The sequence below is a fragment of the Amia ocellicauda genome, chromosome 19, assembly GCF_036373705.1.
Source record: "Amia ocellicauda isolate fAmiCal2 chromosome 19, fAmiCal2.hap1, whole genome shotgun sequence".
Taxonomy (NCBI): domain Eukaryota; kingdom Metazoa; phylum Chordata; class Actinopteri; order Amiiformes; family Amiidae; genus Amia; species Amia ocellicauda.
The window spans coordinates 17,288,039-17,311,593 of record NC_089868.1 but is presented as its reverse complement, the minus strand read 5'-3'; the positions used below and the strand labels follow the sequence as shown (position 1 = coordinate 17,311,593).

The 23,555-nt window shown below is 36.5% G+C and overlaps 1 protein-coding gene across 2 annotated transcripts in view; it reads left to right on the top strand.

The window, feature by feature from the left end:
- Positions 1-23,555, top strand: part of b4galt2 (UDP-Gal:betaGlcNAc beta 1,4- galactosyltransferase, polypeptide 2) — a 118,668-nt gene that overhangs the window by 6,165 nt on the left and 88,948 nt on the right. For both annotated transcript variants that reach the window (XM_066691808.1, XM_066691807.1), the window contains exon 2: positions 16,415-16,806. In XM_066691808.1, the coding sequence (XP_066547905.1) occupies positions 16,491-16,806 (316 nt within the window). In that variant the 5' untranslated portion in view covers positions 16,415-16,490. The remainder of the gene's footprint in view (positions 1-16,414; positions 16,807-23,555) is intronic.

The window sequence follows — 23,555 nt, the reverse complement described above, 5'->3', positions numbered from 1 at the left end:
CACTGTCTTGACATGTGCTTTGCTTTCTCTTGAACCTAGGTATATCTGAGCTGCACTGTCTGGCCAAGGTGTAGCTTGGGGGCTTTTTCACCAGAATTGGGCTCAAATGCATTTGCAATGCTCTTCAAGTACTTTGAAAATTGCATTAACTTCTATTTATTTAGAAGGTGAGACCTAACCACAGCTTGACCAGTTATTATCTCAGTCTGTTCACAGTTCCATAAACCTTTTATAAACTCTGTCCTTCAAAGTATGAGAAGTTCATGAACTGGTGAGTTTGATGGAACTGAATTTGCAGAATTGGCCTCTCCTTGATGAATAGGGGATAAATTATTAGCACATTTCTACTTCCACAATACCCAACTGGACAAAACAAGTCTGACTTTGCACATCTATTCAATTTGTTTCTTTCTCCATTTTAATGATACCTTAAAGCAATAGAGGAAACAAGATAGAGTTTGCACAATGATTGTTAAGTTTATCTGCATTAATTCAGTATAATCGTGTATATCTGAAGATTGTTATATCCCAACAGAAAGTATTCCATATTGTGTGAGTTGGCATGTACTTTCTTTTGCATATAATCACTTTAGAATTTAAAACCACACCTGTGCTAACTAGAATCATAGTCATAATCAAATTTATTTTTCATGCATGGTTAATATGGTGCTTCGATCCTTTGCCAGTGAAGCGGTGTAATTATTAGCCAGATTTACTACTCTTCAGAAAGTGCTGTGAAAAAGCAGACATATTGAGGTGTGCCTTACCCAGACAATCCAGCTGAGCTGAGACTGAGGATAAATATTGCTGTGCATTAAAGTGATTTCATCTGCCTTGGTGATATGTCTAGTGATATGGCATCCTGCGTAGAGGCATACGCAAATCAGTAAATCATTCAAAGTTGCCAGAGTACAGTTTAATGTGTATCTTCTCTACAATCAAATATATCTGTAGTTGGAGACAATTGATCAGGGCATTTTTCTTGATGTACAGTGCTACAGAAATTACAGAATTAAAGCAACCTCATAAAGATATAATGTACAGTTTAAAAGGCAATGATTTATCATAGATATTATAATTTTTCTCCACCTCCACCAAATAATCTTTACTAAGAGTAAACAGAACAGTATTGACTTTAGTTCTTTGTGTATATTCAATCACAGAGGTAGTAATAAGGACCAGTGGGTATACATATTATTTCTACTGCACAACTTGGCAATCCAGTTTGTCTCAATTACAGAAAAAACATTGAAAACCTCTGAAATAATAATGAGGGCAGAAAAACTTTCATATGAAATGTCATTTCTAAACAAGTGTTACATTATTTTCTAAATGCACAGTAAAGTTGTTTTATGTGTTTTTTACAGCTCTGGAAAAAATTAAGAGACCACTGCAAAATTACCAGTTTCTCTGCTTTTACTATTTATAGGTATGTGTTTGGGTAAAATGAACATTTTTGTTTTATTCTATAAACTGTTGACAACATTCCTTCCCCAATTCCAAATAAAAATATGAATGGAATGGCTGCCATACATGTAGAGATGCTGATTTAAGAAAAACAAATGCAGTGGTCTCTTAATTTGTTCTGGAGCTGTATACATTTATTATGTAGAATTTGGAGACAAAGCAACAGTTTGTATTTTGTATATTTATGTATTTATTTTTATTTACACCCTGTGTACACAAGTTTTATGTTCATAACCTTGATTCCAATAGGGGTATAATCACTACTATCATTTTTCAGGCTTGTTTTTCTTATTGGGAGATGAATTAATCTACAATTACTAGCACCAGAAGGCACAGTTTAGCACACCCACCTCTTCTTGACCTCACCTAATACAAAAAAGAACTTTGCTTCAATGCCAAACTTCTGTAACTTAGCTTTCTTTTTTCTCCTTTCAGAAATATGTCAATTGGCTTCTGATTCAGTCTATTTGATTTATCCCATTATGGTCGCTTGTAAGAAGGGCTGTTCCCCAAATTATTGGTAGATGGAAAGTGGTTCTGTTTTAAAAACTAGGATGCTTTTTGTATTATAAATGCTGCTCATGAGATTAAGATAACTACCCATACATTGTAAGAGCCTTTGAATTGTCCCACAAGGGAGTTTACTCTGCAGATTCTTCACTCATTCTACCAATATATTTATGTTCTTTCCATGTACCTTCAGATAATATTGGCCTCAGGTTTCTGCCTTCTTGTCTTTTTCCTTAATTTTCCTGAGATAATCCTTGAATCCTGTTTCTGCATGCTCTCAGCCCCTCCGTTCTTTGTTTGATTTGATTCACAGAATTTCTCCTTTGAATCCATTGACTTGTTTGTGTCCAAGTATTCTGAGTCGTATCATGTTAATCTTAACCTTTATGTCAGAAAAGAAAAACGCCCAAAAGTATCTAGATCTTCATTGCTGACGTCATGAAAGGAAGTGTTTTTCATTTTTCAGATATGAGCTATATTTTAACTCAAGTTTGATCATGGGAATTCATGTAGTCACGTACTCCATTTATCGAAGCAACAATGTGAAATAAATAAGTCCATTATAGTTTCAAATGCAAATTGTAATTGAGCAATAGAGTTTCTAAACAGGAAACATTTTTCATCAAAATTATCATCAGAATGAGTGCTGTTAAGAAAGACTACAGTGTAGTATTTCTACAAATAACTGAAACCATGCAGAGAAAAATATATAAATTAAGATGTATATAAGGGAAATTGGCTCATTAAAACTGGGTCATTATTGGACATTTTGAAAGTATTTCTGAACGGTGTCTGAAAATGAACTAGCAAATTCACAATTAATCATCTTGTATGCATTGTAATACTCCCAAATTAACTCATGGCCTCCTGGAAACCACTTGGTTAGTTATGCTCTTTAAGGTCTGCTTATCAGATATACAGTTATACCCATTTCTTTAGGTACTATTTCACATATAGCTGGAATTGCTTAATTGCTTTATCATTGGTAATGATATAACGGTTACAAAGGGTTTGTTTTGTAATGGACACATTTTTTTTACTTAATTTGAGTTGGAGTTGCTGTTTTTTGGGCTTTTTAAGGTTTAATGATCATGACTGTGTTGACTAATCATAAACAATCTTACTTAATGAACTTAAAACAATCCAAGTGAATGGAAATAGCTTGGTCAAATTATTTCTGTAAAATTAACCACATGGCTCTGATTTGTTGGGCCCAAATTTTGAACATACTTTTGCTCCTAGTTAATGACAATTACAGTGACAGATCATAATCCTAAGAAACAAACTGCAATGTTTGAATGGTTTACGCTACTGACATTCTGGTAGTTTCTTAGAAATACACTTTAATTAAAATTAATGTATGTGTTATTATTATTACAGTTGGGAATTATTTGATTCAATAAAAGTGAATAAGAAAACTAAACAAGTTAGATGACGTTTTATGTGATTGTATTACAGTTCTGCTTAATATAATTTTTTTTTTTTGCTCTAGAAATAGGGAACAGTGCCACTTTTTTAGATGTGTGTATACTTTGCATATTAATCTTTTCAGTTTTATTGATGTTTTCCTTTTTATTGTTTCATTTAACAGAAGATGGACTAATGATGTCTGATTGAAGTAAAACTAGTAACATTTGTGAACATGAATAGTTCAAAATGCATTATGCATGTGCTGTTTGTGTTCCATTAATTTTTAATGTGTTAGGAAGCTTTGATTAATAAACTATTGCTTAATATTTCATTGATATTCATAAAACTCTTCATTCAGTGTTGGGCTTTTTCTTTTGTACAATATTTTCATTCGGGAACACTTTTTGAATATTTGAAAGTGTGTGTTCCTGTGTGTATATTTGTGTATGCATGTCATGGGTCTAACAAGCTTTTTGAATTGCCTTTGAAAACACTTTAATACCCATGCTTTCTGTAAAGTGTCTTGCTCTTGAAATCTGTTTTTGTTCTCTCAAAGGTTTTGAAAGATGCTTGAGTCTGGTGTCTATTTAGTTTGATCTTGTTTGATTGACTGTTTAGCATATCATACACTGCCTTGACCGGTGCTCAAAGACATACTTTTTTAAAGATTGGGGGGAGTTGTCCATTTCTTAGAAGAGGATTTATGAAGCTGTGCTCTAGGCGACTGATGAGATTCTCAAAGCAATTAGACATTAAGTAATTTCAGAAAGCTGGCTTGTTGTCTGTTGTCAGCAGATTTCTTCTGCACAAGAATGCCCCATTTCTTTTTAGCTATGTAATTTTCTGAGGAAGGGTGTATGATTTACACAGCATAAGAACAGGTGCTGCATCTCATTTCAATGACCTCTTTAGTTGCAGTTATATGCAAATATCCATGTGTTTTTATATCACATTTATATATTTGTAACAAGTATACATTTTTATTGTTCTGATGTAACAATTTTACATTACAATCTTATGTATGCATTGTACTGAAAATAGTTCCATGTAACAGTATCTAAAAATGTGAAGGTGTAATTGATTTAAATTGATTACTTTACAGACTTATATGGCACCACAATATACGCTATATGCTTCTGGTGCAGTGACCATGGAAGTACTGTAGTTCAAAATGTGATGAATGCAGCAAATTAATCACAGATCCCATTTAGAAAAAAATAAATCTTAACAAGCAATGACCTTTCTTCCAGTTCAGAAGTGAGTGTCATTATCTTCCTGGCTCTGCATGGCTCATACCGGAATGCATTGTGAGGCGCCTGTAAAGCAACGGCAGAAAATAGAGCTCGCCCTCATATCTCAGCTCTTCAACTCACGCCTGATTTGTTTATCTGCCTGTCATTCTGTAAGAACTGACAGCACTTCATAACGCAGCCAAGCAATGTGATTCTTAACTGCTGTCTCCGTGATGTACAACCCCTGCTCTGAGTGATACTGCCATCGATCCAGTCCAATTCCCCGTGCCATTACCAAACAGACTCTCCACTTAGGAAGCTGGCTGTGTTTGCCCACCAGGTGTTTGGTACAACTCCTGTGCTTGTAAGGCCACTGTAGCAGCAGTGATGATCTCATTAATTTGCTGCCTGCTGTTTCTTGTTGGCTACCTAGGAGGTTGTGCATTTTTGGACCTGCCATCTGTATAGCAGCTGCAGGTAGCGCAAAATTGGAAATGCTGTAATCCTCAGATAAGTTTGTCTGGTACAGGTGAGGAAGCATCGCTCAAGGTATAAAAAGGAACCAGTTGTTTTTGGAAATCCCCTTCTAAGAAATAAACACCTTCTGAGAAATAAGTCATATTTAATGTTCTAAGTGCAGTTTATTGTATGTTGCTTTGTTTTTTCCATCTTTGATTAAACTACAGTTTCCAGAATTTCAGTGTGGGAAGCTTGACCAATTTGCATTGTACAGATAAACAATTAACAGCACAATTGTATCTTTTTATTAACAACATGCAATTGCAGGTGTCCAATGCCTCTCGCCTTCTTGCTAAGCACCTTTTATCTTTCAGCACATTCATTCCCCTTCCTTTACAGTAGCATGTCTATCCTTTCTTGCCTCTTGTGGAATATCAGCATTTCTTTCCAGGAGAGGGGATAAGAGAGAGGTTGAAAAAACAAAACAATGTAATACTTTTATAGCTTACAAATAGAATAAAAATAATAATAATAAAAAAAGCCTCAAATCTGGGACAAGCCCAGTAACCGGTACGCTCTTTTACACTAAAACTGATCTACTCTCCCTTTCTTCCATTGGATGACTTCTCCATGCAAAATATATTTCCTGTCTCTCTGTGAAAAAGATGTAACAATCTGTGGTCTGACAAGTAAGCCTAACTGCGGTCTTACAATTTAAATGTGTTGTTTAACTTTAACTCTAGGGCATTAAAAAGAATGAAAAGTGTTGATCCGAATTCCGAATTCAAAAGCTTGCTCCACTGTAGTAAGAGTTTCATGACGGCTTCACCAAGACGTGGTAAATGTGTATTGACCCTTTCCACTGCTTTAAGCATTAAACAGGACCTTGTAGCTAATGCCTGCTGCTTTGTTCAATCAATCAAGCTGACCAAACTTCACCAGCAGCGGCTATCGGAGGTGCCAAGCACTGCAGGGAAATATCAATAATTAATAACCTTTTAGCAGCTGGATCCTGAAGTTGGTTATTGCAGAAACTGGTGAAAAAATTGTGATCGATAATGCTTCAGTACCATTATGTTTCTTTTATATCCTTAGCAGTTGTTTGTGTTTTGTCATATTCACTATTGTGGTCAGTGTTCGTTAGGTCAGTTGTCAAATGTGTCTTTGATTCCCACATATCTTTGCTAGAACACTTCTGGTTACAATAGGGAAATGGCAGTGCTGATGGTTGATGTCTCCTGCTGCTGTTTCCCAATGCTCTGTGTTTTGTGGGTGTTTCTATATGAATTAAAATGATTAAAAAGAGCATAATTTTCAGTCAGGATTATAAGATCACAGAAATCTTTAGGGCAAAGACCCTTATCCTTCAGTAACATGTCTAGGGCCCAGCAGGTACTCAACATGACCTTAACTTTTCTGTTTCACACGTACTGCCAGTATCAGGTAAAATTAACAGTTATTTTGGGAAAAAACTCTTTCCTTGTCTTCCTTTAGGGTCGCACCTGTACCACTAACCTTGAACTTCAGCTCATTTTCTGTTACAATTAAAATAGTACATGAGACTAGTAAGTGCAGGTTTGAGGTACTCCATCATCAGTACCTCAGTGTTGTCTCTGTAGTCAGTAGCTCTCCCATTAATCTTTCATTGCAGAATTAATCGCACTGCATTGAAATACTGAAGAAACGATGATTACCAATACTGTAGCCATGCCAAATACATTAACAAATGGGGGTGAAAAGGTTAAAAGCTGTAGATACCAGGAACTATGATAAATCTTCAGTGAAAATGTAAGCTACTCTGCGACATTGTCCTTTAGAGAGATTATTAGTGTAGGTTTTGTACGTTTGGTTAAAGGTTTCTGGATTCGTGTTCATACTACAAAAACTACCATATTTCTTCTGTACTGCATTTTAACAGGAAATCATGTAATACTGTAGATAAATATTTTTGAAAATTGAACATTAATGTTTGTTGCTGATATAATTGTTTCTCTGTTATTTTTGTGTGTTGCTATTCTGTTGTGTGTAGTAGCGAAGGCTGCCAAGTACAGACAAAACCAGAGCTCTCCTACAGAAATATCAGGCACAACTCCCCCTGCTCTTGGCCCACATATGACAGTAGCCTTGGTTTTGATTCCATTTGAAAGATTGAATTATAACGTCTAATTTTTAAAAATTGACATCCACACTCCTAACAAGCAGCCAAAGCATTGATATTGTTATATGAAGCTGAAAAGAATCAATTAAGTCAAGATGGCACAGAAGGTTTTTTGATATCAATATGGAACAGCACATTGCAGAGGATGGAAATGAACAGGGTCACTAAACCTGTGGTTATAGAGCTGTAATTATAAGGATCAGGGAGAAAACAATGTCAGTGTTCTTTCTCGAATTTCTCAAATGCCTCCTCACAGCCAACATTAACAATAATTAATTGGTGAATTACACAGCATTGCAGAGACTATCTTTAAGAACATGTACATTATATTGTAATCATTAGTTCTTTTCAAACTGAATAAGTAACCCAGAAAACAACACACATGGCATGCTTTGAATTTAATTATTAAAGCAGTTTAAAAATTGATTTGACTCATGCAATGTATTGTAATATTAATGAATGTCATATGTCACTTTTGCTCAAGGAACATGTACACATTCTTTGGCCCAAAATATTGAACCTTTAATATTGTGTTGTGGCAGCACAGGCCCTAATGAGAGCTTGGATGCAAGACAAAACGAGTTGTTAGAGGACTTTTCACCTCCAGTAGTCCTCCAGTAGTCCAGCCTCCATTTAGAGTAGTGGTGGTGGTATGCGCTTCCACGCAGCACATTTCAGCGTATCCCACAGATCAGCCATCTGACCGCAATACAATGAGTATGGTTGCCAGGACAGATGCTGAAGATTTGTTGTGTTTTTTAAACCAGTCACGCACACCGGCCTCCACAATTAATAGTAACATTGTCATCCTTGAATTATCCATCACCGTTGGGGATAGAAATTAAATGGTTGTGCTTGCTCCAATGAGATGGTTAGATATTTTCAGAATTTGACAAATCCCTTAAGTAGTATCGCAGGGCTGTAGCCATGCCAACTGAGCGTTCCCCACAAAACTCAATAGACGTCACATATGAAGAGTTCATGCATTCATGGACCACTCTTTCACTTGGGTGTGAGAACAACATAGCCTGAACTGAGATTGTTTAGATCGCATAACCCTGTTTAACTGATCCACTCAATTGTGTAGACACTTTCCCAGGTAAATCTCTGCTTTAGACAGGAAACTGGTTTCAGGAGAGGGCTTACCCAACCATAGTTCAAGGAGCGCCCTTATGGTTTGAGTAAAAAATGTCTTTCTCCTGTTCTTGCTTGTTGCCACTGGTCGGTTACTACACAGATGAGCATCAAATGAAAATATTTTTTATGAGAAATATCACTTTTTTGGCCAAAGATTTAGGACAGCTTTTTTCCCCACCCCTTCTTATCAGGCTTTGAAAACTGTATGCAATGTATCCGTGCGTTGGCAGTGATCCTGCTCTGGAGCCCTGGAGCCAGCCCTGGTGTCTGGAGAAGAAGCAGAGCTAGGCTGCTTTCTGAACTCTGCTTCAGAGCTGGAGCCTGGAGCTTGAGCTGAGGCACTGAGGCTCCTTTTGGCTTCAGCAGTTTTATTATACTTCCCTAGCATATGACTTTGAACTGCACAGCAAGTGCAAGAACAAAAGACTGCAAAAAAATACAATAAAAGCAGGTGACTCCACTGATCTCGCTCTTCTGGTGGCCGTGTTGCAGGCCTGCTTTGCATCAGTCAAGGGAAGACCCTCCAAATGAACATAACAAATTAACAGAGCATATTGTAGATGAAGAATAATACACTTAGCTGTCATCGTACAAGCATATAATCAGCGTGTGTTTTTATCTGGCGCACTTGAAATATACTTTGAGGAAACTGACTTTATTGAATAGACGTGGAAAGCTAAATTTAATAGATTTTCCATCTCACGCAGTATTAACCAGTCCATTTAATAACTACATTTGAATTCTCATGGATAAGTGGATACATGTACAAAGGCCTTGAGGATTGAAATCTTAACTCTAGTCTAAAGTTAAACCAAACGCATAGTTCTAAGCTCAACAGTAAACCTCTCCCCAGACTCTGACCACTAGTCTAACTCTTACCAAACTATGACACTGACCTTCACTCAATCCCAAACCCAGCCATAATGTAAACCTTTATCCTGGCCTAAACATTGTGCCTTAAACTACTTCTTAACTTTACCCTGATCCAAACCTACATTTTAAGCCTGACCCAACTCTATACTTAAGCAAAATATAAAAACTTAGTTACCTCTGTAACACAGAACAAATGCCAAATGCTGTTTTTAGTTGGTTTTGAAAGAAGAGCCTAGGGACCTTGTACAATGAATGAATGAGTCATACAAAAAAAACAACTGTCGACTTGCTAACTTGGAACTGATTTGGGAATGTTCCTTTGGTTGTTTTAAAGCTCTCACAGTACGTTTTATAATTATATGTCAACAAAGCATGTCTTGTATTTCTCAATAGTCTTCACATCCTTAAATAAAATCAGTCCTCCTCTCACTAAAACTCTTCAGTCATTCTTCCTTTAGCCAAATCTCTGTGAGACTTTTTATTTTGGAATTTTATGACTGCAGGTGAGTTGCTGTGAAGAGAGAAGTTTCCTCTGTCCTGCAACTGCGTAGGGGAACATATCCATTTCCAATGCAGGTGTCCACATTGGAGCTAATAACAGATTAACCATTAATTTGCATAAACAGCTGTCTGCTCTGGAACTGCAGAAATGGAGAGTCCTGTCATCATTTGCAACCTGAAATTGAGCATTGAAACCACGACTGACTGTATTTGATCCTCTGCACATGGCAGGAACGCTGCGTTAGGCCAGGCTTCTCGTGTTGTTTATTGTTGTGGTTGTTTGTTGTTGTCTTGCCTTTCTTAAAGGTGTGGTACACCATTAAGTGATCCGGGAACATGAAACCTAGCCTACTGGAAAATGAATTATTCATTGCGGGAATTGCTCTTGTTCTTTGTGCGCGTCAGCTGGTGTTCTCTCTGGGATCCTAGGATGTTTGAATGTTCTTTGAAGCTTTGGCTGAGGAATTTAGCAGAGAGGAAAAGCACATTTGATTAGCTAAGATTAGATGGCTTTTCTGATACACGGCTTGACCATCTTGTCTTTATGGAACATGCTAATCGTTATTTTTAATCTGTAACGGTACTGTGCATTACTTTCTTTCAACATTTACAGTTATTGCTGACCCCTTTAAACCAATAAGGGTAATGGACAGCTTCAGGACAGTAATAAGAAACCTAATGGAAACAGGTCGAAAGTCCAACTAGTACCTGGTGGTTTGAAAGTATATGAGCAAATCTATGAGCTCCCCAGTGATGTGAATTTCTAAAATTATAAAGCAGTAAATGTACTATAAGAAATAGTAATAGCGGAGATGTATTTCCTGCCTAGTGGGTGTTTTTGTAAGGTATAAAAGCAACATGCTGTTTAAGATGCACATACCAATTTGAAATCCAAATCTTTAATACATTTCAAGTATATTTTTCAAGTACTATGACTGTAATGTAATGTAATTCAAGGTTATCAGTTCCATTCAGTTCAAGTAAGAAAATTACAAAAAGGATTTATAGCTGAAGCAGTTTTTTCCTAGTGGAAGAATTTCACCAGTTGTGATTTTTCTTAATCTATTTCTTCTTAATTTTCTTCTTCTTTCTTTTTATTTTCTGTGTAGGTTTAGTACCTTATCATGTACTTTTGAGTTCTGTACTTAAATTCTTTACTCATTCATAAGATTCAGAAATGTTGACCTAGAATAGTTTGAATAGTTTGCTTCATAGCAGATGCTTGAGGAAGGATAGAGATGCTTAGTTAGAAAAGTCAGAAAAGACAGACGTTTCACTTCTTTTTCTTTCATACGTCTTAATAAGAGCAAGGAAATTCAGTCAGTATAAATCAAGATCCGCAGTTGCTGCACACAAAAAAAAGAAAGCGTCTGTTAAAGCAGTATGAAACTGGTTGAAATATCAATGCTAACATGAAAGTCTAGAAATGCTCCTTCAAATTAACTGAGAATAGTCCTTGCCTTGTGTAAATAGCACAGTTTAATCTTTTGTGCTTCACAGTGAAGAGAGTTTGAGCAGAATTATCATTACCACACCACATTATAGAGAAAAATAATTAATGATTTGCTGCTGCAGAAAGCAATCTTCTTTGTTTTTGTCTTTTCCTTTCCTTTTCGTAAGCTGTGTTTCAGTAATAGTTTTAACTCAGATTAATGATGACTCAAAACATGTTGTCCAATTTACGGTTTTAGTGAATTGCAGGGTACTTAGCGCTAGTCTGAGTTACTGAATTACCACATTCTTTATTATTGGCGATTGGATACAATGTAATTCTGGAAAATTGTGAAGTCAGACAATGTGAATAAAATCCTTTGAGGGTCACAATATGACATACTGAGATATTCAGATGAGTATATCTGGTGACGGGCGTATGGTGGCTCTGTTTTTCGAACTGCTAATCAAATTGTCTTAGTTTAGACTTCTCTGAGAGGCGCATGCACCTTAGACTGCTGTGATTTCAATATATCTTTTTAAGGAGATCATATTTATTATACGTTGATGTCAGCAATAGTATTCATACTGTTCCTGAAGAAGTGTGGATTTATTCTAATGGATTTCAGGGTTTCATTTTTCGTATCTATGAGAATTTTTTGTATTTATTTCTTCTTTTCAACACAGCATTCCTAAAGTACATTATAAACTTTAGTAGTGAAAAAGTCAGGGATCTTGTATTGCATTTACGGTGACTAAGACAGATGTGGAATACACAGTAGATTACCCTTTATAAATAGACCATGTTTACACTGTAAGTACACTGTTTATGAAGTGTGTCACCATTAGGACACAAGTTAGAGAAGTCAAACATTGGATATCTGTGATCACTCTAGACACACATCCTGGTACATCTTCAAACTGATTTTGACTGTCAAGCCATCACCTTTGAACCTTTGACATGAGATAACCATTGTTTCGGTTGTTTTGATACATGTATTGCATTGATAATTAATCATCTCAGGATTTGGTTTGAAAATTCCCACCAGTGTGATATTTCACACAAAGTATTCTGAATGTTATGTGTTATTGCTGACTGTTAAAGCCTGTATTTGAGGGTACCAAGACTTTGTGAAAAACATGACTCAGCCTGCTGCTCAACACAAAACTACCATGTACCAACACCATGAAGTAGGACTATACTTTGGTTGTAAATTTTGTTATTCCTATGCTTTTAAGAAAGCTACTGACCCAGTTATCCCCATTAAATAACTCTAATACTTGCACGAAGAAGGCAGGACGATTGTATAGTGAGACTTTACATTTTCATCTTCAGTAAATGCCTCAGGTTCCCTGCAAGGATCTTGTTCTCTCCAATGACTGTCTTTAGAGTTCATGCTGCAAGTCTTTGTCTGCGATTTATAAGACATGACGGACTTAAAAAGAAGTGTCATTAAATCATCTCCAGTGATTTTAAAACCTCTACTTTTGCTTTACGAAAATTAGATCTTGGCCACCTATTCATTTCATATTAGAACAAGAACATGTCACTGATGGATCAGATCAAAAGCTTACACATGAACACGCTACCAAACCGATTCTTCTGGGAAAGCGATAACTCTCAAGTTATTTTTCTATATTATGGAATCACTGATAATGTAATCTTCAGTCGGGGATGCAGTTATGGCTGCAGTTCAAGACATAAATGATCAACTTCCTTTGCTTTAACTCTTAAGGGTTTATGAATAGCAGTGCCTTAGCTTGAGAGCAACATGTGTCCACACTAACAGGAATAGGAACAGCTGACATTTCTTGCAAGCAGTTACAACCACACCAGGGCTGCTCATTAGGAGGAATTATGTCATGGGGCCTCTAAGCTGAGCCCGAGAGCTGCGATTGTGTGTTTCGAATCCTCTCCGAAAACAGCCCCACGAGTTGGGCAATTTGGCCAGCAGGCTTTCAACAAGCCTGCTCAAGGCAATTTTTGCTGTGCTACTATTAAAGGTATTTGTCATCTGTAAGTTGACCCCAGAATGTTTAACAAAATGTACAGTCAATGCTCAAAATATTTTGATGTTCATGTTTTTTTTTTTTTTCTCTCTCACAAATGGAAGTACATGTAATTTTAATGTGCAGAATACTGTTTTAAATGAATGTACATTACATTGTTTTATATGTGCATAATAGGGACTGAATCATTCATCCAAATGCTTTCATAGTGCAATAATGGGATTTGCAAATGTTTAACATTTTCAACATTCCAGGGTGGAAATTCAATGTCTTTTTGTGATGTTCATGTGTTATAAATCCTTTGCCCAGCCTTCTCACTAAAGAGATTTTGTAAACGTGGAACAAAAACTTAATTACCTTTAGTCAGAAATGTAAGCCTACTGTTACAGTTGATGCAATATAATGCAAATGTTTAATATTAATGCTCTTATGTACTGGGTTTTAGATCCTTGCTTGAAGACAATTGCATGATGCAAGTGTATTTTTAATATATATTTTATTTTAATATATTTTTTACACTTAAGTTTGTATCTGTTTAGGTTTTCGTAAGTTTGGGTGATGTATGTGTATAATAGTCTACATGTTAATGCCTTGTTTGAACAGCAAGAGAAGGGACTCATCTACCAAACTTATTTTGTACAAGTTAACTTAATAGCTTTTATTTCTAAGAACATTTTCATGCTGTGTTAAAGCATGTTGACATCCCAGGTAAACCACACATCCCGTTTTGTGTTTTTTGCAATCAGTTGTAACACAATCCAAAGTAGAAAATGCCTTTTTATTGAGCTATCTAACAGTAAGACAATCTTGCTTTATCTTCTACATGGCTGAAAACGTATAAATGATGATGAAATATTGCTAGTTCATGACAAGGGTAGGATTAAATTTTTAACATACATGTGGGATGCATTTTGTTCCAATTTTGTAAGAGGAATTTCCGTGTAAAACATAGCAGCCAATTTCTTCCTTTTTCCATTAGTATGCTGTCAGTATAGATGTTATGTAACTTAAATATTTCTGAACTGAAGGATAAGTAATTATTAATGTTGGATAAACATTATATTGACTTATTTCTTAATTGGTAATATGAAAGAACAAACACATTGTTCAACGCAGTGCTTGAAATACTTTGGAGTATATTTAATATCATTAGTTAATTAGTTCTTCACTTCTGATGTTTTTTCTTTTAATTGATAATTTTCTTGTGTTGATATATGCTTGCCATTTACTTATGTGGCAGCAGTATTACCTTTACTATGTGGAAACTAAATATTCCTGGGATAGGAAGTCCTTCAGAAAGTTAATGCCTAGTTACATTGTGCGAAAAATAATTCTCTCAATATTTACATTACAGTTGGTAAGTATACAGACATTAATAAGTGATACAAAAACTATTACTTTAGGTAATGAAGAATACTGTAATCCTTTTGTACCTTCCTATGCATCACAATCTGAAAATCACAGCCACCACAGAGAGAGCAAAGAGGAGAATTATATTTATTTGCTCAAAATTTATTTAGTTTATTTATTTATTTATTTAGAAGAGAAGAGTCTTTATTAATTGCATCATAATAACCTGAAAGATGAACAGCTATCTTTGAATTGCATCTATGAATTTTCTCGAAGGCAATGCTCCTATTTCTGAGGAACAGGATATTGAAACACTTCTGCACCTGCAGCATCCTTGTAAATTCCCTACCACCTGACTGTTTCCATAGTGATATTATTGTCTGCTGATGTAAGAAGGCTGGTTAAAGTTGCAGATACTGTTCTTTATGTGCTGGAGTCAGACAACAGATACAAGAGAGACGAGAATAAGGAATAGCCTACTCCCATTTAAATAGTGAAAACAAAGACGCCTTGTTCGCCCTATGCAGTGAACGAGCCGAACGATTCCCTCACTTCCTCGCTCTTTCTTGTTCAGTGTATAGCAGATCATAGAATCATGTAGAGTAGAGAAGCATATGGTTCATTGATACAGTGCATTAGATCACAGGACAGTGTTTTACAGTGTTGGGAGCATGACCTAAGAGACTTCGAACAGTGTGTGTTTTTGTTGGTTTCTTAATGGTAATAAATTAATAGAAGACATAAAGGCGGACTAGTGATCATTATCAATACGACCATAGCAATTTAACAGCATACGTACTATGTATAAAGCTTTCATGTTAAATCACATGCTTCCTTAGAAGCTGTAAGTGGCTTATTTGGCTGTAAATAAAACAGAGCAGGGTTGTAAATTCCCACCCAGCATTCAACATGGTCCTCCCCCCTCCTTTTACCCATTTCAGTTCTCTGGGGTCTTTTCACATCAGCCTTCTGCAAAATAAGTTGGAAATTTAAGCAACGGCACCAGGGAGATTCCTCTGTGATCATGCCATGAATACAGCGCAGGTCAGCCTGCTGCACATGCTCCCAGTCTGTTTACTCCTTGTATCGCGGGGCTGGAGTCCTGCAGCTTCCAGTGTGATGTCTGCTCTTCGCCTTATTGCAAAACCAATAAAAATTTAAATCGCATACAATGCATGTTCGAATGAAAAACGTGTCTATATTCACACGCAAGGGGCCTATAATGATATCCCAGAGCAGCTTCAGAAATACAATTTTCTAGCAATTATGTAGCAAAAGCACAAAAGCTAGAATCTGCAAAGTAGGGTGGCTGAATGTGCATTCTGTACTTATTGTGATTTTTGTGCTTTTGAAATTAGCTATAAATGCTATACAAGTGTCATTTTGAAAAATAAAAGAACCAGACAAAAGTAGAAAAAATATTATTTCATAAGATCTGTTTTAAAGTGAAATACATGTTTTGAAACTATTTGTATTTGCAAACAATATTTTGGTTCCTTCAGGTGCTAAAGATTAATTAATATCTGCGGTATCTGATGTATTGTGTGTAGCTTGAGGTTCTTACTAGCAAACTGATTTGCCTGTTTGGTTTTTATTTAATTATATAATTTTGTTGGCTGCTTAATTAAATTAGCTTTTTTGTTTTGTTTTGTTTCACAAGTCTGAAGATTAAAAAGACTCTGTTTGTACTGTTTGCTTCATTATTGAGAGTTTTATGTCATTTTGAAATAACAATTGCTATCTAAGCAGGGATTGCATGAGACCATAATTACCAAATGAATCCCAGCCATAGCAACCCATAACTCTGATTAAAAACATTGTTTGAAGGCACGGTTTATATGTCTTAAGACAGCTCCTAATGTTTTATACTGTGTAGGTGATGGACCAGCCCTAAGAAGCCATACAGAGAAGGGAGCGGATGCCTGTTGCCGTGCCCCAGGGTGGCCTCGAAAATGACCAGACTGATGTTGGGCAGGACGCTGGAAAGGATCTGCAAGGCTGTCCTGCTGCTCTGTCTCGTACACTTCCTCATCATGATGATCCTGTACTTCGACGTTTACAGCCAGCGCTTCGACATCTTCAGCCGCTTCAATGGGCGCAACTTTTCCAGGACACATCACTACTACTACAACCTCACACGTCCTAACGGGACTTTTGCCAGTTACTTGGCCACAGGGGACCACTTTTTGCCGAGCACCAGGCCCGAAACTAACCACACGCCCACCGCCAAGCCTATACCACCATGCCCTGAGGTGCCCCCCGGACTAGGTAAGATATCCCATTTGCTTTTAACACACTAACATGGAGAGAATAATGTATCATGCTTTCCTGATACTAGATTCAAATGTTTTACTTTTGGTTGAAGCATTTCAGTTCCATGGAAAGAATTCAGTCTCGACAGACATTGATAAAATAGTCAAATATTTAATATATGGAAATTAAATAGTTCTAGTAGATTAATATTGTGCTGTTTTAATTAGGAAACTCTGGTAGTGTACAAGTAGGTAAAGTCTTGTAAAGTGCAGTGAAGTCATGGTAAACAAATGTGTCTGAACCATGACAAAGCAAAATACATGCAAGGTAAAAACATCAGAATTAGCCTAATATGAAGGTAGTTCCCTAACATTTTATGCAGGATGGCTTTTGATTAAATTGAGTACTCCTCATAATAATAATAAGCTAATATTAGCTCTTTTGAAAAGGGATAGCAATTAAAAATCTGGATCATTGCAATAACTGGAGTATATCTAATCTGTGCAAGTATGCATTAGATGACTGATATCTTTCACAACGTGTATCATTAGCTGTGGCAGTGCAGAACCGCTATAGGTGTTGTACATAACAGCTACAAACAGGAAAAGTAATAAAGATAATTTCAGCTGTGGCATTTGCATTGATTTGGTAAAGTAATGGGCATTTTCCACTTGTTTAACCCTGACATTGCTAATGTGGGTAACACCTTGTCTTTAGAATCCACTTCTTCAGCAAAAAATCTACTCCCCTCTCATTATTAAAATGTCATAGCTAAGCATTTTCCATGCTGTATAATGAGGCACAAGTTCTAATGAAAGCCATTTTAATAGTATTTAATATGCCTGGGAGCAGTAGCCTTGTACCAGTGAGAGCCTTATAATGAGTTTTAAGTGTGCTTGTTCTTAGAGTTGACTTTTGCATTTTTTCTTGAGTTAAGAATTTTAGATATTTCCTTCTCCTGATTATACTGAAGTGGGAGATGTTGATTTGATTGTATGGGCACTACATCATCATTTTTGACTATAGTTGTCAGTTGTGGCAGAAAGACCTGATACAACAAACCTTTTGCAAAGCTTGGGATTCATAACATCCATTAGTCCATGGCAAGAGAGAATCTGTATATCAGCATTTTCTTTTTTTCTTCAAACCCTTAAACCTCAAGAGGTGTCTTCATGAGTAGCCTATATTATTGTGGTGTTTCTGCATGACAACAGATAAGTCTGATGATAAAATCACCCTGGTTTATAACTACAGATCACAATGAGTGTGTGTTCCAGGTATTCTGAAGAGCAGGAGGTATATATCAGAGGATTGAGGTTATCAATTGAGGTGTGTTGGTAGCTTTGGTGAACTTTACAGGAGAAATCTGGGGGGAAAACAGAGGTGGATTTAGATTTTAAAATAATAAACACTCTGTCACAGTGATGACAAGATTAGGATGTCTGGAACTCTGGACGTGTTGAAACCTTTTTCAAACTGAATTTTTATATTGTTTGCTATGAAAGGCTGAAACAAATATGTAAATGTACATAATTCAATTCTCTGCATGTTTTTTTAATGTTTTCATATCCCAGCTGTCAGGACTGTGTATTTGTATTATCTAGGAAGTAATGAAACAAGTTTAGGAAAATATTTGTTGATTCTCTTGATGAAGCTGCCCTCTGAAACAAGGCAATTAAGCTTTTATGTTTTGTGTGCTTGGGGAAATTAAAGGGCCATATCTTTTGCAGTTTTTAACTAGTTAGCTTAATAAGTTGTGACAGTAAGGTCTGTCAATATTATAAAATGAAGTGTCAAATGAGCATGGCCTAGTGGCCAGTAAGTATTATATTATGGAATACAGAAAACCCTGAACAGCACATTGAGAATGTTTGTCTGTAATCTTAATTTAGAGCATTGGCAAAGGACAATCCTTAGAATGATTAAATCCAAAACATTTTCTGGTTTATCAAGTAATACTAGTGTTTTCAGTGAGGAACATATTGCAGTGTGCTCTCCATGACTCAGATCACTGTCATATTAATGAGAGCCTTTAAACTACAAAGTCAGTGAAATATTTCACTTAAAAACTCCACAGTGAGGTGGGTTTGTAAAACTGAGTGAACTGTGTAATGAATGCGGTAAACCGATGTGTGAAACACTGAGTTTAGTTTTCTTTTACTCAACGTGCATAGGACTGAATTGTGTGTAATCTTTGGTTATTAGATTACATTGATTTATAGTTAAATTAATGTACAGAACTAAGCTCAACCCCAAACTTAAGTTTAACCTTTGTGTTAAAGAACAATCAGCTGTAGTGACTTTCACCCCACTGTAACAAAATCCCAATACAAAGCATTGCCTGCAACAAAAACCTAGATATGTATTAGTCCATCCAAATAGACAAAGGAAGGAGAAAGCTAACTAAAAGATCTATATAGATGTATATTAGCAAATATTTTGGGTCTTGGTAAGACAGAGACAACTGCATATAATAGCTGTAGGGTGACATAGTCTGAGAAGCAGTTAAACTAAGCTAAGAAGCTTGACTAATGCAAGATGTTTAATGTAGATTCACTTCTAAGCTTGACTGTTAGTCTGATCAGACTAATGTAGATTCACTTCTAAGCTTGACTGTTAGTCTGATCAGACAGGTTCAGATTGGATTGGATTTCAAGGATGTTTACTGGAGGTCACCAGTGGACTGAGGCATGAAATATCTAGGCAATGCCCTGAATTTGGGTTTTGTTACAATGGGGTGAAAGTCGCTGTTGCCTCTTATTTATTGATTTGGTCTTTAACAAATCTCTTATTGTCTCCTGTTGATGGATAAGGATGGTGTAGTCATAAAGCACCTTAAGTAACATAGCAACAATTTACGATTTCCCTTCATGTACAGGAAGCATCATAAATCTCTCTGTGATCCTTTCCAGAGCTACTTGGGATCACCTGCATCTCGAATGCAATGTAGACACATCATAAATCTGCAGTGGTTAAAAAGTACCTCCCAAACATCCTACAGCTTAAGAGAACAAAGAAGCCTTTTTTATTTCTCTCAGCCAGCTGCATTTTTCTCACTTTGGGCCAAATTGGCCGACTTGTTTTTCACTATCATCTCCCCAGTGATCATTAAAACTGTATCCTCTACTACAGTTCAAAGCACTGTGACCAGGGTACAAGTTTTCATCTGTAAAAATATTCTCCCACTTCAGCAGAGGCCCATGTTGGTGTCCGAATAATGTTAATTGAAAAGCAACGTGGTTCACTGTTGAAAGTTTCTCTTGAAGGACAAATCATTCTCTCTCAATTGCATTATGTGTAAAATTTGAAATCTTGTTTTTTCTAACACATTGTTGGCACCCCTACTTAAATAAAATGTAGCTGCCTTTGTTTTTAAATAGGGATCTTTTCTATGCCATCTAAAACTCACCTTTTATGGCCCCAGAGCAGTATTCCTCATGTGATATCCCACGAGCCAGAACTGTCCCTCAGAGACCTAAGGAATCTCCCCTCTTATTTTCTTATTTGTACACCGATCAGCCATAACATTATGACCACTGACAGGTGAAGTGAATAACACTGATAATCTCGTTATCATGTCACCTGTCAGTGGGTGGGATATATTAGACAGCAAGTGAACATTTTGTCCTCAAAGTTGATGTGTTAGATGCAGGAAAAATGGGCAAGCGTAAGGATCTGAGCGACTTTGACAAGGGCCAAATTGTGATGGCTAGACGACTGGGTCAGAGCATCTCCAAAACTGCAGCTCTTGTGGGGTGGTCCCGGTCTGTGAGCAGTGACAAGGGTCGTGGGCGGCCAAGGCTCAGTGATGCATGTGGGGAGTGAAGGCTGGCCCGTGTGGTCCGATCCAACAGACGAGCTACTGTAGCTCAAATTGCTGAAAAAGTGAATGCTGGTTCTGATAGAAAGGTGTCAGAACACACAGTGCATCGCAGTTTGTTGCGTATGGGGCTGCGTAGCCACAGACCAGTCAGGGTGCCCATGCTGACCCCTGTCCATTGCCGAAAGTGCCTACAATGGGCACGTGAGCATCAGAACTGTACCACGGAGCAATGGAAGAAGGTGGCCTGGTCTGATGAATCACGAGTTCAAGGTGTTGACTTGGCCTCCAAATTCCCCAGATCTCAATCCAATCGAGCATCTGTGGGATTGCTGGACAAACAAGTCCGATCCATGGAGGCCCCACCTCGCAACTTACAGGACTTAAAGGATCCGCTGCTAACATCTTGGTGCCAGATACCACAGCACACCTTCAGAGGTCTAGTGCAGTCCATGCCTCGACGGGTCAGGGCTGTTTTGGCGGCAAAAGGGGGACCTACCCAATATTAGGCAGGTGGTCATAATGTTATGGCTGATCGGTGTATATTTGTTAATAAAGAAACATCTCACCAGCACGTTTCCTCTTTTAAGTGAATAGTGATAAGTATGCATTCTTGTTGATGTTATGGGAATGTTTGTACCTATAATGTATATTTAATGTGAAGTCTACAAGCCTGAGGTGCAAATCCTTAATTTTGTAGATAGTCAAATAATGATTATGATCTTTAAAAAGAGATAAATAGATTATATTTACATCTTATCTCTTGTATGGCATTGCAAGTGATAGTTATTTAGTAATATGTAACCTAAACCCATGAGAGTGGTTTTATATTGTCTTTTTAAAACCCACACTTTTATACTAAATAACTACATTTAAAAAAATGTTATTTTTGTTTTATTTGTAGCTTTGAGAATTTAATCTCAATACAAACAAACAAACATAAGTAACACATGGCTCAGAAGTACCAAATCCTTGTTATGTGGATCTATGAATAATTCATACTCTAATTTTCTTTTCAGTTCTTTATCTGTTTATGTTCCACTGGACTCCAAATATCTTATTCAGCAGAAATCTGGGTTAATATGGTAGTGTATTCTGTCTTGACCGGGGAATTCTGCCTTCTAATCAGAGTGGACCGGGTCACGGGTCCAAGGTGGGGGACACTGCTGTTTTACCCTTGAGCAAGGTACAAAAAACAAATTGTGAGCCGTAAAAGGCAAACGGCTGTCGAGGGCTTCCAGCAGGGTTGTTAGAAATCACTTAACAATCACAGAAATGGATGGTTAACATATTTCTGAACATAGATCTATTAGTGAATTATGGTTAATAGACCCACTGAGCTGCTGTAAAAAGAGACCGATGTCTAGATGTAGGCTTTAACATAATGTGCTGACAGCTGTTTTTGACCGCTCAGGGGATCCCCCAATGCCATTTTGAAAATCTTTGTTTATAATTTTATGTCAGTGGTGAATTGCCAGGTCACACCAGTCAAGGGTTTTAGAGAGGAAATGGAGAATGGAGATGGGGAAGTAATTCTGGAGAGAGGTAGGATCGAGGGTGGGTTTTTTGACTGGAATGTGGAATTACCTAAACTTGTTTGAAAGCAGAGGGAAACAGCCAAAGAGGAGTGATATACTATATTTACATATACATATCTCTACATGTAAAAAATATTGTAAAAGCTTGTTCTGTAAATCATGTTTTAATGGCAAAGCAAATATATGCAACATTGGAAAAATTGCCTGCTGTGCCTATAGATGGAATGATGTACTGAATTCATGGGAGAATGAAATAAACGAATTAATAGGTAGAATTGCTATTATATAGACTTAATCCATCTGTTTTATGTGATTGCTATACAGACAGGCTTCTGTTAGGTGTAACCAGGTGTAGTTCAGTTTTTATTTGGTCTTGGCCTTTGTGTAACAAATTTTGGACACTTTGAGTCGGTGCCTGATTAATACAAAGTATAATTTGTATAGTAGATTTCAAATAAAATAATAACTTTAAGAAAGCGCTAACTGAACTAGCCTAATAGTTAATTAAATGTGTTCAATTGTTTTCAGCTCTCGATAATTCTATAACATTATGGCTTGAAATCTGCAGCTATTTAAAAGCTGGAAAAAATTGAAAAGCTCCAGCTAATTCATTAATTGAGTGCTCAGTTGGAACTAGGGGTAGGTGATATGACCTACAAATTATATCTTGATATTTTTAGAATGTCTGGGCGATGCCCGATCTCTATTTCTTTTTTCTCCAAACAAGCTACAAAATAAGACCAAAGACATTATAATTCAAACAAGTCTTTCTTTAATCATGGTAAATATGATTTTTGTTTGACCTGCCTTTAAATTAATACATTACATAAAAATAACAATGCACAAAATAACAAATACTTGCTGCCAAACTACATTTTAATGAAAAATCATGGAATACACACTCAAGGCTGTGGAATAGACTTCATGAAGTCCACAGAAAATATAAAAGATATATATATATATATATATAATATTAGTGCTGCAACGATTATTCAAAGTATTCGATTAATTATTCGAAGTGAGGAATAAAATTAGTCGAGTATTCACCACATTTTAAAAACAGCGGAAGGTAAACAGCAACAAGTTCCTCTGCAGGAAGGAAACCTAAAAACAAAAGTTCAGTGGTCTGGAATTATTTTAAAAGGCCAACCAACAACAGTCTTATTTACTTCGTAAGAAAGAGATGGCTTTTCACAATAATACAATTTCAACGTTATAGTAAACATCAACATGTCTTCAGGGGCGAAAATGATTCAGGGGAAGTTTTACTTTTATTTGTATTGTATAAATTACTTTTCCATCAATATATTATACTATGTAACTTGCTGTCGCTGTATTATACAGACATTTTACAGCACATACATGTGAAACGGGGTTCATAAAGCAAATGGAAGCGCGATTTCCTA